The sequence below is a fragment of the Kwoniella dejecticola genome, chromosome 10 (genome assembly GCF_000512565.2).
Source record: "Kwoniella dejecticola CBS 10117 chromosome 10, complete sequence".
Taxonomy (NCBI): domain Eukaryota; kingdom Fungi; phylum Basidiomycota; class Tremellomycetes; order Tremellales; family Cryptococcaceae; genus Kwoniella; species Kwoniella dejecticola.
In genome coordinates, this window is record NC_089310.1 from 113,979 (window position 1) to 132,030 (window position 18,052).

The 18,052-nt window shown below is 48.2% G+C and overlaps 6 protein-coding genes across 6 annotated transcripts; 4 read left to right on the forward strand and 2 right to left on the reverse strand.

The window, feature by feature from the left end:
• Nucleotides 1-124: 124 nt before the first annotated feature.
• Nucleotides 125-829, forward strand: I303_107596 (uncharacterized protein; the record flags this gene model as incomplete). The annotated part of the gene is made up of 1 exon (XM_018410870.1): nucleotides 125-829. One exon carries the CDS (start codon nucleotides 125-127, stop codon nucleotides 827-829), a length of 705 nt encoding a protein of 234 aa, XP_018259538.1.
• Nucleotides 830-2,762: 1,933 nt separating this feature from the next.
• Nucleotides 2,763-5,043, reverse strand: I303_107597 (uncharacterized protein; the record flags this gene model as incomplete). Its single annotated transcript, XM_018410872.1, has 6 exons — nucleotides 2,763-2,882; nucleotides 2,968-3,026; nucleotides 3,112-3,283; nucleotides 3,392-3,602; nucleotides 3,688-4,371; nucleotides 4,535-5,043. The coding sequence occupies 6 exons, from the start codon at nucleotides 5,041-5,043 to the stop codon at nucleotides 2,763-2,765; spliced, it is 1,755 nt and encodes a 584-aa protein (XP_018259540.1).
• Nucleotides 5,044-5,636: 593 nt separating this feature from the next.
• On the forward strand, nucleotides 5,637-7,316 carry I303_107598 (NADH-cytochrome b5 reductase 1; the record flags this gene model as incomplete). The annotated part of the gene is made up of 7 exons (XM_018410873.1): nucleotides 5,637-5,745; nucleotides 5,867-5,954; nucleotides 6,087-6,243; nucleotides 6,323-6,417; nucleotides 6,546-6,750; nucleotides 6,933-7,096; nucleotides 7,241-7,316. 7 exons carry the CDS (start codon nucleotides 5,637-5,639, stop codon nucleotides 7,314-7,316), a joined length of 894 nt encoding a protein of 297 aa, XP_018259541.1.
• Nucleotides 7,317-7,950: 634 nt separating this feature from the next.
• Nucleotides 7,951-10,455, reverse strand: I303_107599 (uncharacterized protein; the record flags this gene model as incomplete). Its single annotated transcript, XM_018410874.1, has 5 exons — nucleotides 7,951-9,434; nucleotides 9,534-9,610; nucleotides 9,741-9,829; nucleotides 9,936-10,083; nucleotides 10,229-10,455. The coding sequence occupies 5 exons, from the start codon at nucleotides 10,453-10,455 to the stop codon at nucleotides 7,951-7,953; spliced, it is 2,025 nt and encodes a 674-aa protein (XP_018259542.1).
• A 1,063-nt stretch (nucleotides 10,456-11,518) lies between these two features.
• I303_107600 (uncharacterized protein) lies at nucleotides 11,519-14,313 on the forward strand (the record flags this gene model as incomplete). Its single annotated transcript, XM_018410875.1, has 17 exons — nucleotides 11,519-11,611; nucleotides 11,675-11,845; nucleotides 11,937-12,042; nucleotides 12,130-12,167; nucleotides 12,231-12,245; nucleotides 12,327-12,398; nucleotides 12,464-12,599; nucleotides 12,656-12,735; nucleotides 12,796-12,895; nucleotides 13,032-13,098; nucleotides 13,171-13,447; nucleotides 13,526-13,616; nucleotides 13,678-13,737; nucleotides 13,799-13,837; nucleotides 13,895-13,945; nucleotides 14,008-14,029; nucleotides 14,088-14,313. The coding sequence occupies 17 exons, from the start codon at nucleotides 11,519-11,521 to the stop codon at nucleotides 14,311-14,313; spliced, it is 1,644 nt and encodes a 547-aa protein (XP_018259543.1).
• A 693-nt stretch (nucleotides 14,314-15,006) lies between these two features.
• Nucleotides 15,007-17,628, forward strand: I303_107601 (uncharacterized protein; the record flags this gene model as incomplete). Its single annotated transcript, XM_018410876.1, has 6 exons — nucleotides 15,007-15,886; nucleotides 16,019-16,121; nucleotides 16,225-16,639; nucleotides 16,905-17,248; nucleotides 17,403-17,466; nucleotides 17,581-17,628. 6 exons carry the CDS (start codon nucleotides 15,007-15,009, stop codon nucleotides 17,626-17,628), a joined length of 1,854 nt encoding a protein of 617 aa, XP_018259544.1.
• Between the last annotated feature and the right edge of the window lie 424 nt (nucleotides 17,629-18,052).

An 18,052-nucleotide genomic window follows, 5' to 3' on the forward strand; every position in this document is an offset into this window, starting at 1 on the left:
ATGACTTACACGGTGCATACAACCAGCTTGACTCAGGTAGGTCTGATCTTCTGCCCCACTGGGACTCTATTCAATCGATTTCCCCTTGACTGTGCTGACTCTGTCTCAAATACCTAAAGGCATTATGTTTCGACGACTAATCGGCGGACCAATCCTCGCAGACTTACCAGACTTTCTCGCCGTTCAGCAAGAGCTTCTGGAGGAGCTTGCGGAAACACCACGAAGAGTCGGGAACACCCTTGAGGTCCTTGATAATCCTATCCTCTTCGACACTACAGACTTCTCGCTCACCGCCAATGAACCGAGTCCCCAATCACAATGGTTTTGCTACGCATTCAGCCGTCCTGAGCTTGAAGATGCCAGATGGACAGACCAAGAAGCTGATACTCGTCACAAGGCGCTCACTGCCTTCCAAAGCAAACTCGATACTGCTGGATCACTCCTCAAGTTGTACACCACCAGATACGCCGAGGCACTTTCCGATGGGCCCGAGGCTGAGGTCAGACGAGAGATCTCAAAGCGATATCATCTCTTAGCTCATCATGCGAAGTCCCTGATCGACGATGAAGGATCAGCTGATCACCACCAGGGATTATTGAGCGTAAAGTGTGGTCGCCTGAGGGAGGATCGTGCTGATTGTTATGATCTTTCGGAAGACATCGATCTTGGTACAGAACAAGCGAGATCTGGGAGCGACAGCAGGACGGTGATGCATTCTTTGTACTCGCTGATCAAGGAAAGGATGAGTCATGGGCAAGGATTGACTGACGAGGAAGATCGAGAGCTCAGGGAGCTTTTCTCTCGACAGACCGCCGCCTCCGCTCAGTAGCGCAGGGCAGCGCGTTGATAGTCATGTACACCGTGCAAGCGAATGATTACTCTCCACGCAATTCTATACAGCGGCCGAGTGTTATGCATGATCATCATGCAGACCTCCGCGTACTATCGGCTTGGAGATGCATGATTCAAGATCCGTGGCAGACGGCTACGGCCGTCTCCCAAAGTCACCTGAACATCGCCTTGATGGTGTGATACTGTATCATTCACGGTCAACCCGCTGGGTTTTGGAAGTACAGGCCCACCTTTGTAAGCAAAGAAGCAAGGAGAGTTCAGAGGAGCTCAGCCATGACGATTTGTGACCCACAAAGGTCATGCTGATATGAGAGGCGAGCTTTGTGCTACTCTTCGCCACGAACGTCCTCCTTTCTGTCACTGAAGCAGCAACTCGAGTACGACTGAGTCCCGTCTGAGGGGCAGCCGTTGCAATGGGCATCCAACAGAGTAAAAGGTGAGAAAACTATCGAAAGGATCGTCAGTGACGAATGATGACACTAGCCGGCGTCAGAGTCCAGGCCTTGATGTCTGTTCCGCCCGGGCACTGTTTTTGATGTCCTCCTTTTGGCCGCGGTGAAGTGTTCAGAACCGCTCTTCTGTCTTCACGAGCTGACTTCTTGTCTGCTTTGCCTTGCTCTGCAAGGGTCGATTTTGCTCATGTCGCGATTGTGACATATAAATATCGTCCTGCTCGACTTGTTTACATTTGATGCAAGCTTCCCAACTCCAATTTTCAGAAATCCACGGCAATTACAGTACCCATAACTTTTACCTTTCGCCACTCGCCACAAAAGAATTCTTCTAAAGCTAGCTCGCCATACGCCTACGATGGCACAGAGCACGAACGCAGGGCTGCCAACCAACGAGCCGTCAACAATAATCGAGATTGATTCGACACGACTTGTGAGCATGTCATTTATGACGAGTGGGACCTCGGTTACACCAATGTGCGCGGAGAGCTATCAAATGCCAACTTGAGCTTAGAAGAAATCGAGACTCGAAAGCAAGCAATCACCGAATTTGAACAAAGTCTCGCATCTGCTGGACCGCTCCTGAGCTACGAGCTCGCAAAGAACTGGGCCGACTTGAATGACGGCAGCCTCTTCCTCGAGAGCGAGATCGGCAGGAAGTATCATCTCTTAGCTCATCATGCCAAACAGATCAGCGATGAGTCCTACTGGCGCTCCGGCAAACCGGCTGTGTACGCGGTGCTCTGCGATCGAAGAACCAATCTAACCAATTGTGTCGAGCGTCCTGGAGAGGATAATGCTACATCTGGGCTTTGGGACGAAGAGTCGACTTATAAGGATACTAGCGCGATCCTCAATGAGCTCTATCGAAAGGTCAAGGAAAGGATGACGAACAAGAAGCCTTTGACCGACGACGAGCTTCAATTTTTGAGAACTCATCGTGTTCAGGTGAGGTCGTTGCCTCCTGGATCTTTGTGGGCACAACTGTCTCAGAAACAGTACAACTTTGATGGATGAGCAATTGCTATAGTTGTCCGAGATGAATGTTCACCGATTTGGATCCTTGCACTTGCCTCTCGTCGAGACTTTTATCTCTTTTCTGCTGATGTTCCGAGACATTTCACGCTACACTCACTCAAGATTACAGGTATCATTCCCCAGTTATTGAACCTATTCTCAATAGCTTCTACGTACTGCGGACATCTTCATGCATGGCTATAACCTGATTGTCATCTATCTCAAACAGCGCTCGCAGATAAGGCAGGATCTTCGCGCCCTCTTCAGTCAATTATGACCGCAGTTTCAAGATTGTGGAAAAAGTCTGGTGGACGTGAAGCTGCACCTGTGCACGTTCAGCGATCGGGATACTATCAGGCAGATCAGAGGCTCGAGAATGCTTCCGCCTAGCGTACATATTTCGTGCTTTGCCAGAATTACAACAGTGTGGTTATACCAAATCTATAAGCTCGTTACGTTCCCCGTGATGTCCTCCGTAACGTCCCACAGCTCCGACCAAGACCCATTCGCATACCATACGATCGGATCCGTGAAATCCAGTGAAGTCCCATTAGCGATGAACTATTCATCACATTGATTCACGGATCAGCGAAGTTCATCCTTGTGCAATATCTTCGTGCTGCATGGCGAGAGCGGGGGCACTCACAGCTAACCTCAGATAATGATCAATACCTTCCGTCAAATTCAGAGCCGTCATATCGATCGCTGCACAGTTGGATAATCAGCATTTGTGATTCCCGAGACATCTCGCCCGCAAGTGAGTTCTTTATGCCTGATGCGCGAGGCTCACAAGAGGTCGTATAATTGGCTGATTGTTGTAGGTCATCAATGATTACAGAATATCCAGTGACGTTGTATATGCTCTCGATGGATGATATTGGATCCCAGTATAGCGTTGTTGATGATGTTAGGTTGCTCCAGAATGAAGGGACGAAGCTCCCGTGATTGGCGTCCCCGACAAGCTGTCCAGTAAATCCAAATTAGCTTGATCGTCCTTTGCACTGGTGGACTTCCGTGAACTGCATCATTGAACCGCTATTCGAGGTTGGATTGGGTGAATGTCCACGTACAGATCCAGTGAGTTGTATCAACCCATCCCAGTTCCACCTGCCCACACCATCTAAGAACAGTCCCAAGGCGAAGGCTTGACCAAACAGAGATATTCTGTTGGGTAACGAAAGCACGGGCATAGCGATGATAGCGAATAAGTAATGGTGCAACCGGATCGTATAATTCGGTATGAACGCTAAGATGATCAATATCGGAATAAGGGGTATGTACCTGTCTCAGTGTGATAAGTTAAGCATACTTAATGTATCTGATCTGTATTGCGCCACCATGAAAGCATGATGACGGAAGAACTCACCTTATCAGATAATATTGTAACAAACCGTATTTCCGCATTTCCCAAGCTTGTTTGATGACCACTATGATAGCTACAATGATTATGCAGACTAGTGAGATGACGCCGGCGGGATCGAGTGCGTCGTACCCCAATCGAGTTATTGGTAATTTACTGAAAATAGTGGAACTTTCTATACCGAGCCAAAATCCGATGCCTTGCCATAGCCCAATCTCTAATGGTAGTTGTTTGAACCCAAGGAGTGCCCGCTGGAAAGAGACTTTCCAGAACCAGTATCCAGCGAGTAAGACTGCTGGTGTACCGCCTATTATAGTTTCCCAATTGGGCGGAACATTTGGAGGGTCGGCAAAGAGCGTTAAGTGGAAATAACCCATAACTAGCAGTATCGTGAATAGAAGACTTGCGGGTGGACGCAGTGAGAGAGTAGTGAGCAGTAGACAGAATGCGTTGAAGCCTGTAACGATATAATGAAGGTCCAAGCATCCGTTTGATGCGCCAAACGATGAAATTCGATAAGCCCCGGAATAACTTGGTTCGAAGAACGCAGAGTTTAAACCGTTGGAGACGCTGGATTTGTAGTTTGAGAAACCGGCAGGATAGGGCAAGGCGTGGAAGTTTACGCATCCGCCTAGTGCCGAGGAGATTGTGCGAGAATGTATGGCGGCGGGACATAGCCATGAGTCGGCGCTGTGATTGTCGAAGGAGTATGATCATAGCAATCATGGTCAGCTTGTGCGCCAATAAAGTCGGTTGTCAAGCGATGAATGACGCAAACGCAAGCGCAGGAGGTCTCGATGTGCTCTGCGTGAGGAGGTACATGTGGGTCAGATAGGGTTACGGGCATACTTACCGATATGTCTTCTCTCCGTCTCCTCCGCCGACGATAACAGCCTGCCCATTAATCTCTTCCGCGCCGATATACCTCGAATTCCCAAGTTTGGCATTGGCACAACCGCCCAAACACCTGAACGACATCCCGTCTATACCGCTCAGATCATGTTCGCAGCTCCCGCCGTTGATACCGCATACGTCGGGCGGCCAGTCGTCCCATGGTGCAGCATTACAATCTATAATCTGCGGTGTATCCGGTAGATAGTATTGCTGTCTGACCAGAATAATGAATAATCCGGCCCATAGTATCAGAAAGATCCATGCTGCCCAACGTGAGATGCTTTTCGAAGTCCTTCGAAAGAAGACGTCGGGTTGATAGCTGTATGAACTCTCGCCGAGGGTGGTGGACAGCGTAAGTGAGGTTGAAGGTGGAGGTAATTCCGATTGAGATGGATGGGAAGGACCCAGTAATTTTCTAGTGACGTGGCGGGCTTTTCGCAGATAGCTCTGAGGAGCTTTGGTATACATTTTGATATTGAGCACACATTACTTGATGATGCTTATTATGATGATGATCGATATTGCATTTTGCTGTTACCAAGATTGTATTGCCAAGACAATGAAGTAAGCCCGAGGCAAGGGCCCAAGCGGTCGATCGATATGCGTTGATGTAATGACTAATGAAGCAATGATCTACGGAAGAAATGTCGATGAAGATGTTGCTCTCAGACTGTCGAGAACTGGTCGCTCTGTGTGTGGCAGAACAAAGGATCAAAGTTCGAGTAACCTCAAAGGACCCCCATCGTACCTCCTTTGCGGTTGATGATCAAGATTACTCGCGCAGTAGGCCGAAATCCGAAACAATAACAATCCTCCACGTGGGTTTATCCGACTATCAGGCAGACAAAGTCATCCGAAGAGGCTGATATTTTCAGCTTGTTAGACGGCGCGTGCTTTCCCCAGATGCCGTCCCCAATATCGTATCATGAAATCATTTAAACCGCGTCCGATAATTTCCATAGTCCACCTTACACAATCCAACTATTGTATCCCCTTCTTGCCTCTGATATCATACCATAAGTCTTTACGGGAAGTCTGTGAGCGACTGCTAGACCGACAAAATGGCTATCGACTTCGAAGCGCTTGCTACTAAGTATTACCCATACGCTCAACCTGCTGGAACGGCGCTCTTGATTTTGATACTTGCCATTTCGTACTTGATCAACAGCGGTGAGTGTCATCTTCTACTGGATATCAATATGCCATCATATCGATTGAGCATCGACATAACCTGAATAACGCGGAGAATGCTGCGAGCTACTCGATAGCTGATATATATCTGCGAACGTAGGAAGCAAAAATAGAAAAGTCCTTGATCCGGTAGAATGGAGAAGCTTCAAATTGATAGCAAAAGATCACTTGTCCCACAATACTGCGCTGTGAGTTGCTTCATTTAGCATTCGTAGGATCACATCGAGGGACAGGGCGAAAGCGAATTTTGCCCGAATCTCGCACCCCTGCAACGCTCCATCTGCAAAGGAAGTACTCTAGCTGACAAATTTGTGATATAGCTACAAGTTCGCCCTCCCCCGACAGACTGATTCTCTCGGTCTCCCAATTGGACAACATATCTCGGTAGCAGCTGAGATTGACGGGAAACAAGTCGTCAGATCTTACACTCCTACTACTTTGGACGATGACAAGGGTCATTTCGACTTGGTCGTCAAGGTAAACTATACCTTTCGTCTTTGATTCTGATTATCACGCAGAAGGATAGCTTGCTCAAGGAATCGCTTTCAATGCTTAGACCTACGAAAAAGGTAACATTTCCAGATACCTATCGTTGCTCACTATCGGTCAAGAAGTAAAGGTAAAGGGACCCAAAGGGAAATTCAACTATACGTGAGTAGAAATACTGAAGTTACAAATGCCTGCCTGCATGATCAGTCCAGCCGTGAGATTGCTGGATCAAGTCTATCCACATCGAGGGCCAGCAGCATGCTGATTGATGACTGCAATACTCGCTGTAGCCCAAACATGGTCCCTGCCTTGCTCATGATCTCGGGCGGAACAGGTATAACCCCATGTTACCAAATCATCAAATCGTCTCTCAAGAACCCGCAGGACAAGACTCAATTATCGTTGATTTACGCCAACGTGGAGGAAGATGATATCTTGCTTAGGAAGGAATTAGAGGCTTTGGAGAGGGGTTCGAATGGTAGATTCAGACTTTATGTGAGTGGTTTGTTCATCAAGTCCTTCTCGTGTTTGATTGTCATAGGAGATAGTTTAGATCCTCTCATCCGTTCTTTCACTCCTTCCTCCTCTTTTCCAACCGCTGAACACGATAAGCATTTGACATGTCCTTGAATTCTGGCACTGAAATCTTGCGCTGATCACTCTGGCCGCACATGCAGAACGTCCTCAACAAGCCACCTGCCAATTGGAGCCAAGGCGTAGGATTCGTCACTAAGGAAATGATCGAGTCGCACATGCCCGAAGGCGGGGTCGGCTCGCCAAACCACGGGGAAGGTCATAAAGTCCTCATGTGTGGTCCTCCGCCCATGATGAATGCTATGAAGTGAGTGGTGTCCCATTTGCAATCGACCAGTCAACCAAGTCTATGAGGATGTGAAAGCCCACTTGATTACACTCAGATGAGATGACGTTGGGCAATGTTTGCTGATATTCTGCCTGATTTTCCTCGCTTTGCGTCGCGTCGCAGAGGTCACTTGAAAGAACTTGGTTATCCGGCACCCAGGACTATCTCGAAATTGGAAGATCAGGTCTTCCTTTTCTAGGTAATGAGATTTCGACCTCCTCGCGGTACTGGTCCAATAGGGACATGAGGGAATGGAATAGACTGGAATAACTAGAAGAGGAAGACTGGAACGGAACAGAACAGGAAACGATGACCGACTCAGGCTTCATCCGACGAAGAGAACCAGAAGGGAACAAAAAGAATACGCCTCGACCTGATGCAGACGGGAAACGCATTAGAAGTATCATTCTAATCGATATAGATAATACAGAGCGATGGATTTCAATTGGATCAACGACTGTCAAATTACTCAAAATTATTACGAACCGCAAAACAAGGATACTTACTGATCTGATCTGCCGATCTGCTCTGATCTGATTAAGCGGGACCGCTGATGTACGTTGCTACCTCCTGGCAGTATGATAATTCGTCATGGCACATTGACACATCGCCATCGCAATTGACTTAGACTGGATTGGATTGAATGTCGTTCATGCAGTACGAGTACAACCTAATTATATTATACAGGAACACTAATACTATTCCCTCACCAGATATCAATTCTGAGGCTAGGGCCGGATGTACAGTACCTTATTACTGAATGGCGCGAAATTTCACTCTCGCTGACATCTTCTCTCTTCATCTTCGTCTTAATCTTCTTCCTCATCAGATCATTATATGGAATCCGTCGTACTTCTACTCCAACGTCTATCCCACCAACTCCCCCTTTTCCCACTTCCCAGCGCCGCACCGATCGTTCCCTCGCCTTCTCCTTCCCCTTTTGACCTGGCGCTGAGCGTACTATCTCGATGATTCTTCACTTGTTTCAGCTTTGCCAGGAGCGTCTCTTGTCCCGGATACTCGTCTAATGTATACTGACTATAATATTTCGACCTCGACTTTGAGGTTTCGGGAGATTTAGCAGTCAAGGGATATTGACTTGCAGGACTGAAAAATCCCATAGATGATCTCCGATATGGCTTAGACCCTGTGGTGGGTTCGTAGATTGATGGAAGGGTAGCTACTTCGCTTATCCTCCCTTTTCTTCCTTGTCCCCCTCTATGTCCACCTCCATCCGCAATGTCAAGTTCGGAGTCTGTTTGGTCAGGGGAAGTCGGAGCCACGGAGAAATCCATAGAAGGGTGTTCGACCTCCGCTCGACTCGAATATCGCTTAGGTAGGAATTGGATCCCCGCGGCCGCTTTAGGCTGACTTATTGATACGGTCCCTGACCTAAATTTACTCTCTGATTGCTCTTTCCAATCTCTAGGCGAGGCGACCGAGGGGCCATAGCTGTCGTCCGAGTTGGCGGAGAAGGAGGAGGCGTGGCTATACCTCTGTCTAGGTGGGATTAACATGCCCTCCTGCTTTTGATCACGGTCATGGTCACGGTCACGATTCAGGCGTTCGAGATCTGAATCGGTGATTGAGGGCGATTTATCTCTTAGTCGCTGAGAAGTCGTTGTGTAAGTATAACGGTCTTGGGCTTCTTTATCTGATCTAGTCAGTAATGAGGCGAATCGGGTACGTTTCGACGATGAGGGATTAGGAGGATTAGGAGGATTTGGACGTTGAGCAGGAAAAGGTGTTCGAGTAGGAGTAAATGGTATTGGAGCTGTACGAGGATCAGCGAATGCATTGGGATTAGACATGATTTCCTCCGTTCGTCTTTTCAATGCTTGTTGTCGTTTGTCCTTGTTGGATTTTGAGGACAATCGGCCCAGCCCGAATGCCCCTCCGGCTCCAGACCCCAAGTCATCCCGAGAATTGAGCATCTCGAGGAAAGAGTCTTCGTTCTCCTTATCGTTTCCATACGGATCAGTCAGCGGCTTGACGGTTTTAGCCGTTCGAATTGATTCTTTGCGAGTAACGGGTTTATTGCGAGTGAAAAGCCAGCGAATCAAGAGGATGAGGATGACGAGGAGGACTAGACCGCCTGCTGCGCCGCCGATAATGGGTCCCCATGAGACGGAACTGTCGTCATCCTCGTTGTTGGAAGGATGTGAGGAAGCTGGAGAGGCGGTGGATGTCGATTCACTGGTGATTGAGGATGAAGGGGATGACGTGGACGAACGAGTGGAAGTTGATGAAGCGAAAGAACGAGAAAGGGTGGTTGAGTAGGATGTGGTCGGTATATTGCTGGATGATTGAGCGGTTTCTGAACAATGATCGAATCAGCTATGACGGCTTGTGAATATGAGAAATTCGTTCTGTAGCCATGTCAGGGTGAGTGCCTTGATACATTGAAGACACTCACCTAGATTGAAATCTCCGCCTGCCCAATGATGGAATGCAAACGCCGGAATCGCCAATACCGTTTCGTTAAAGCCGAGCCTGCGAGTTTACCACGAACGGGCAACCATCCCAAGACACATCAGCTTTGAATTTACACCTACGTATGGCAATACGGCAAAGAGCAGGACCGTGTTCGAATCCGTGCTCGATTGTTCAGCTAATAGCTCACCCATCATTCGTGTAATCACTGCAGTGATTCGACCATTCCGATTCGGGGGGCACAGAAGTATTGGGAAATTGACATAATGCGCAGGCAGACTGTTGGATGAGAAACAGCACGTCAGTACAGCACTATACCGAATAGGCTAGGTGGATATTCGACAAAGGTGATGAGGTTGGAAAACGGTAGTAGACTTAGACTCACCATCAGAGAATACGAAACGCTATTACATTGGCAAGGAGAGCTCCGAGCAGTAGGTAAATTGTACGAGTAGCTCTGGTCGAGTAAAGGCGGGACGTTGATGTATGATGTTTCTGGGAGACATAATGCTTGGATCTTGGACCAAACGAGACTACAAACATCAAGGAGAGCAAATGACATGATCAGCTTCATGCTTTTGATGAACATCAAGTGTAGTAAGCAGGCCAAACGTGAAAGTGACTGGAGCGGACGGGATTGAGGCTGGGAGTGGTGGACAGGGCTTCGATGCTACTCACCATGGTGACTCGCCGTCTGCATTGAACATCCATGAAGTCGAGTCTGTTGAGGTACAAGTAGCATTGGTAGTTTGCCCCCTTGCTCCGCCTAGTAATATTAGAACAACCAAACTCCATATTGGATCTAGGACTGCTCGTCGAGCCCGATCTGGATTCTCGGCTGGTCTATCATTGTTTTTTTGAGGTTTCGTGTATCCCTCTGAACGCCGCATGAGCTGAGGTAACATCTTGGTTTCTTTCTTTCTTTGCCTTGTGCTCGCGCTTGCCCTATACCGGATAGTATGGCCAGCGTTGACGATGATGGTGAGATAGACAGCCCCGGAGGATTAATGTTGGAAGAGGTCCAGCTGGAGCTTGAGCTGGATGATAGGTATATGGGAAGTCGGTAAGATAGTATGAGTCGTTTTTGTAGTAAGTAATAAAGAAAGAGATCAGTTGAAGGTTATACGATACGATACGATAGATAAATCACTCGAGCAGGATCAAGCACAAGCAGTTAGTGGATTTGGCAAGGACCACAATGATAAGTTGTTCGAAGTACGAGTAAGTGTCGTCAGACATCTTTACCTTGCTCACAGTGATACTGACTGATCACTGCATCTCCTCCTCAGTCGTTCGCATCACTCTCAAACATGCGCAGGGTCAATCAATTTCACCCCTCTCATCATCCTTTATGATCTCATCCTTACTGGTCCTTACTGCCTAAAGTAATCCACCGAGGCATCCTTTGTCCTGATGACTGAGCCGCAGGGCTGAAAGGATGTCACCCATATTCATGTGCTGCGAACGCCTCGTACAGGGAGAGAGATCATGAGATGCCTTTGATGATCGGTTGGAAGTCGATCCCTAAGTCAGCTCACCGAGGTGATATCGAGTGCCGGTTGGCTTTCACCTACACGGATGATGCAATGTGGAAATTCAAGACTCTGAAGTGAGATGACTCATACTCATTCCGCTCTAGATCATCTGAAAAGGTCACAGCAGCGAGTGAAAGATCATCTATGAATGTTTGAATACTGTTCGCTCTGTCTTCAATTGAATAATCGAAAGCATTTTGGTGAGACCGAGGTGCACGGTCCGCCAGGTCTAGGCACGCATGTTCGTGCATGGTTACGTACTTCCGCGTGGTTATCGGGACCATTTCGACATGTGCATCTGCATCTGCACGAGCCTTCCTCTCTGCGTCCACCATCAGCTGACACTAATCATTCACATATCCCATCTTCTCCTTCCACGTCCCAATGTATTAAGACTCTTTGCACTCATCTCCTATCTGCTGGGTCAAGAACAATGAGCGACCTCGAAGCCTATAGCAACGGCAATGGGACCCATCACGGGTCGATCCCGAAATATGTCCCTACATCAATGGACCAGATCGATAAAGTAAGTCCAGCTAGCTTGTGCACCGAGTAATTGGAAAACACAGCTGACATGACAAACCTTCAGATTTGTACGACTCTGAATGCCCGCTTCGATTCTATGGCGACTCATTCTTTAGCGTATAGGTTGTATAACCTCAAACAGCTTGCGTACTTGATCCAAGATAATGAAGAGAGGATTCAGCAGGCTGTGTATAAGGATCTGGGTAAAGGTGGATTCGATGTGTCTTCGGGCGATGTGAGTGGATCCTGCTGTACATAAGCATCGTTAAAGGGAGATCCTATCAGCAGGTTGATATTGGTTGATGCAAATGCTGATGCTCATTTAGCTTTGGCCGATCTTAAATGAAATTGATCTGGCTGTGCGAAGAGTGAAGAGCTGGATGAGAGATGAGAGTAGGATATGGGATGCGATGTTATCTTTCAAATTCATGAGTGAGTCTAACACCCTCCTCGAATGAGCTGTTCACTCTCTGCGGCACATTTGTAGCTTACGACTGGCTTGTGTTATGGGGATCTCAGGACCTAGAGTCAAGAAACAACCCAAAGGACCTGTATTGGTGCGCAAATGACCCGCCTTATATGTGGCCTTGAAGAATAAGCTGATGTGAGGAAGCGCTCAGATCATCTCGGCTTGGGTGAGTCCTTACTTCACCATCGACCACAGACGGTATACATAACGCAGCTGCAGCGGACAGCTCACTCGTCGTCCCTTGTAGAATTACCCATGGCAACTTACGCTCAGTCCTCTAGTCGGGGCTATAGCGGCAGGCTGTCCGGCAGTACTCAAGGTCAGCTTTGTCTTCAGTTTTCTTGAACATGTACGACAAGCAAGCTGATTTTACTCATTCGACAGGTCTCCGAACACGCTCCATCGTCCTCGGCATTATTGGCTGAGCTGTTGCCGAGATACCTTGACCCAGAGGGATATGCAGTAGTCCTAGGAGCAGTAGACGAGTCTACTAGGCTGCTTGAGAAGCCATGGGGGCATAGTGAGTCGTTTCTACATTAGACGGATGGAATCTTGGAAGCTGATCATGATGGATAGTATTGTATACGGGATCGGCGGGTGTTGGCAAGATCGTAGCTACAGCTGCAGCCAAAACACTGACACCAACTACACTCGAAGTGAGCTGGGCGATTCCTATAGTCGAATTTAGTCAGCTTATGCGTGGCTTGGCGTTATAGCTCGGGGGCAAGAGTCCGGTCGTGGTCTCGTCGTGTGCGAATGTCAAGATAGCTGCACGAAGGATGTTCACTATCAAGCAGATGGCAGCGGGACAGGTGAGTAAGCTAGACTGTGCGCGATCAGCCTTACAGAAGTCCTTAAGTTGATCAGCATATGTCTTCCAGATATGCAGTAAGCTCTATAGCATATAATTCGGAGGATCGTGTTTCGCTTAGGAGTGAATCTTACGGAATAGTCGCCCCAGATTATGTGCTGGTCATGAAGGACCGAGTGGATGATTTCATTGCAGCATGCAAAGAGACGTGAGTCCCCTCCTGGCAAGAACCTGCACGGAACCCCGAATATTGAGCTATGTCAACAATCTACCTATACAGCTTAGACACCTTCTTCCCACCCTCACCGTCCCCTTTATCATTCCTGCACACTCCTCAATCAGCCTCGATGCGTAACAACACAGATTTAGACCGAATGATCAGCTACCTCGACAAAGCTGAAGCGGAAGGCAAGCTGGTCCATCGAGGTGAGATGAACAAGGAGACGCGAAGATTGGGTATAAGCTTGGTGAAAACCAACTTGAATGGGGAAGGGGAAAGTGGGGGTTTGGTAGAAGATGAGGTCTTTGGTCCGGTCATGGCCATCATTCCGGTTGATGTGAGTCAAACTTATCACGCTTTTCATTGAGCTTCAGATGAGAGCAAGCTCAAAGCGCTATCCCGATTATCATGATAGGATCTCGATACCGCTATCAAGTATATCAATGCTCGACCACATCCTTTGGCTCTGTACGTATGTTCAGGGAAACGATCGGTGTTCAAGAAAGGTGAGCCTTTTTCGAGCTGGCACGGACGTCATCGCGCATTGCAGCTCATACGATGCGCTAGTCATTAACGAGACCTGGAGCGGATCTGCGACGTGGAATGACTTCGCGTTTGCTACGTATGGTGAGCTGAAGATTCGATGAACTCACCCGACGGTTCAATGAAGCTAACATGTGCAATTGAGCTCGTAATCTACCCTTTGGCGGGGTTGGCGCAAGTGGATGTCAGTCAGCTTGTCCGGTGCGAGGCAACGCACGAAAGCTGATTGTGAATCTTCTAGGGGGCTCGTATCATGGCAAAGATGGGTTTGACACATTTACGCATCATAAAGGTTAGTATTCTTATCCTTGCTAGACATAGTTGAGCTAAATTATGGTGTATTATGCCCATCAGCTGTCCTTGAGATCCCTTACATGTGAGTCTATCTGGAAGCTGGCTAGTGTGAGGGAACGAGGTTGACGATTTCCTTGCAGTTTTGAACCGCTCATGTCCCTTCGATATCCGCCTCTGACAAACGCCAAGAAAGCGCTTTTCAAGTTCTTGCTTTGTTCCGGAGTCAGCTTTTCTCCACCCATGTCTGTTGAGGGCGAGGAAGGTAAGATGAGGAGGAGAAAGGTGGTCAAGTGGATGACCACGATCTTAGTGGGCTTGGTGGTCGCTTATATTGGGGGTTTGGGATGGAGGGGATCCAGGAGATGATCATTTGGTGAGATCTGCTGCTGAGTATTTCAATGGCGATGTCCATGCGGCTTTACATCTTGGTCTTTTGATGCTGTATATTAGCTTCTGCATGAATGTATGTATCTTATGTGTATGAAGGTATTATATGTATGCCTATCTACGTATGTGAGCATGGTCAGCTCATGAGCGAACGAGCGAATGAGCATCACTCACTGGACGCAGCAGATCAATCACGCAGCACAGCTCCGCGTCTCCGCAATTCCACGTGATCGGTGCCTGAATCGAGTGGTCAAACAGGTCGGATGGTCGGATGGGGAAAGTGAAACTGATAGCAGACACGGTGATAAAGACAGAAACAGCCTCTCACTCATTGCTTGGGATATTCGACAACAGCACGAGAATATAGACTTCGACATAAGTCAAAAAACCAGTTCCCTCGATAACCCGTAAGCTGGGCAACAGCGACATCACACCTCGCTTTCGGATCTCGGGTTCGATTAGGCTTTCGGCTTCGACAATCCGACAGAGCGTCCAGCTGTTTGAGCTGGATCCTGAATTCGCGGGACCAGTTGGCATTCACGCTTCGGTCGATAGAACTGGGAAGGGAGTAAGAGCAAGAGCAATAGCCTCCCGTAATCCCATCTCACCACATCTCCTCAGTATACACACAGCCCTTCGTTCACCTTCCAACTATACTCAGCGGCCAGCGCGATGCCATCCGACACGCCCTCCAAACGACCACTCACAATCCTCCCAGTATTCTCCAACTCGTCCTCCTCTTCGTCATCTTCACGCTCTCCACACATACGCACCCCCTCAACAGCTCCAAACGGAAGCAATATGCGCCGCATCGCTTTACCCCGTTCCACTTTCCTTCGGGCCGTGCTATTTCTCTCCTTGGTGATCGGCCTGATATTGCTCAGCCAGATGGGCGATAGTGGTGGGATCGAAGAGGGAATATGGGATGCCTCGTCGTACTCTGAAAGAAGGGTTCCCAGTAGTCCAGGTATGGATATACGGAAATTGAAGAACAAGTTTGGGCTAATATCACCCAAACAGCCAAGTAAGGTCGGAAAAGGAAAAGGAAATGGACTGGATACGAATTCGGGTAGTAATAGTGATTTAGAAACACAGATGCAGAAACAGCTAGAAGAGGAAGAAGAGTATTTGAATCAATTGGAATATGGAATAGGACAAGAATACGGGTACAATTCGTCACCCGTCCAACGTCAGAAAGTGCAGAGACCCAATTTGGCCAGAGAGAATTACACGATACCCAAACCGACATTCGAGGGGAAATCTAGGAGAGTTATACCTGGATCAGCACCTGAAAAATATACGTATGGACCATTACCGACCCTAGAAGAAGCGTGGGAGTTCTTGCATCCGCTATTGAGAGAGGTGAAGAATAAGTACGAGGTGATACCCCGAGAACACGAGTTGACGGCGCCGATCTTCCCGCCATTCCTGAATGAGGATTTGGTGCAGAGGTATAGGCATTTGAGGGAAGAATGGGATGAGGAGAAGGGAGAATGGAAGGTCGTCAATGATAGGAGGTGGTTCCTTGTGACTGTCTGTAGACAGGTAGCGGGTGAGTCTGGAACTGCGCTTAAGCACCATCTCATGACGGACCATAGGCGAAGAAGGGGAAATGATGGCTCCTACTTTACTGCGATTGGAGAATACGGCTGATACACTAACTCTCGTTTGATTCTATCCTCAGGCATGTTGGCGGATTGGTTCGCTACTTGGACGGTATTGGCGGATTTCTTGGGTCCGGAATCGCTTGTCTTCTCTCTGATCGAGGGAGACTCCGCGGATGGAAGGTGAGTCATGGGTTTTGGATTTCAAGTCCTCATTCTGGCCCATATTCTTTCTCCTGCTTGAACGATGAATGATAATCTGGTGTTGACTTTCACTTCGGCTTAGCGGCGAGATCATCGCCCACGCCATGCGCGCACATTTACTGAACATCGGTGTCCCTCCTGAAAATATCAATATTAAGACGTTTGCTCCGAAATTCGACTGGGAACAGATCCACCGTATCGAACAGCTGGCAAAAATGAGGAATGAAGGCATGAAACCGTTCTACGATACCCTTCCATCTGGTTTATCGCCCGATGGCCACCCCTGGACGGGGATCGTATATTACAATGATGTTTATCTGAGCGCGACGCACTTTTTGGAGTTGATGCACCAGCATTTCAAGCAGGATGCCGATATGACGTGTGGATGGGACCATGCGGGCAAATGGTTCTATGATGGATGGGTAGGAAGGGATATGAGTGGGGATCTGTACACGCCATTCCCTGTCAAAGAGGAGGATAAGGATTTACCTCAGAAGGTGAGTCTGTTCATCCATCTTTATATGCACGCAGTCTATTTCCAAGTACACACATGGAAACGTCTTGTGGGTCTGAGTGAGAATTGGGTTGTCGGTCGCCGAATTGAGTGGGGTTGTTTGCCTCCGATTAGCCGAAGAGAAGAGTCTTTAGCATTTGCCATCTCCAAGATGTCAGCTCTAGGCCAAAGGAACAATCTGAAGCTAGCCGCCAAAAATGTCAAGGCGCTATCGCTGACGACTCATTTGGCTCCGATGTTGTACACAGCTATTCCCATCTTCGCCTGGAACGTTGAGGCGATACGAGAAGATGTTACCGTTCCAAGTCTTCGCAGGATGGAATGGAATAACGGTATTGAACCCGCAACCATTCATGGCGCCTTACAACGTCCGATTCAGGAGAGGTCAACCCCGCACGGACAAATTCTGGGAATGTCAAGCGTCGGAATCGTCATTTATCTCGTGGGATTTCTGGAAATATGGATTTGGCAGAATACAAGTCATCCCCGGTGTACATGCAACGTATGGAAAGGAGGATGCGATGGTGAGAGGATGGGTTGAGTGGCCTACGCCGAGTGGAGGGATGAAAGAGGATATAGATTGGGTGGATCAGTGAGTCTTCCGACTGGCCTTTAGCTATAATCAACTCGAATACTCCTTCTTCGCCGACCACAACTGTATAATACGAGAACCACCCCTTGACGATATGTCTTGCCTCAATCTGGGGTCGAATGGGATGATTTTGCTGATGCGTGATGTCGCTTAGACCACCGAGCAAAGTACGATGTCATGATTGGCCGGACAAGCCAGGTAAAGGATACTGGGCATGGGTGAGTACATAAAACCTTCTATCACCTTACCGAAATCAAAGACGTCTTTCTGCTTTCCGTATGATTGGAGTTTTACTGGGTAGATGGTTCATCTGGCTAATGCGATACCCGTAGGACACGGTAAGATGGGTTGATCCGCCAAAATTGGAAATCCCGAAATAAATCAGTCAAAATAGTCAATCCTCAGCCAAACTTTCGGAACTTTGCATTGCATGGATAATCATGCGCTCTGGACTGACACCACAACCGCACTCATATCGCGCACGATGCTGACGGATGGAGCGGAACTTGCTCGAAGACTAACACCGATGCCTGCTAAACGACTGCTTTGTCAGACTAGAAGCCTCAGGACACCTCTTGCTGCGCGGCATCTGGCGGAACTAGCTTATAGCTCCTGTCCGCTGTAAACAGCAGTACACCCGAGGGAATCTTACATACTGATTGATATTCCCTACGAAAGTCGACGTAATAATGCCAACCGTCATTACCAGTACTGCGCGAAGGCCTAGTGAAGTAATGACGGACTAGTCCTTCCTTTACGTAGTCACTAAAGGCTTATCAAAATGGACCTCGGAATCGGCTCGAA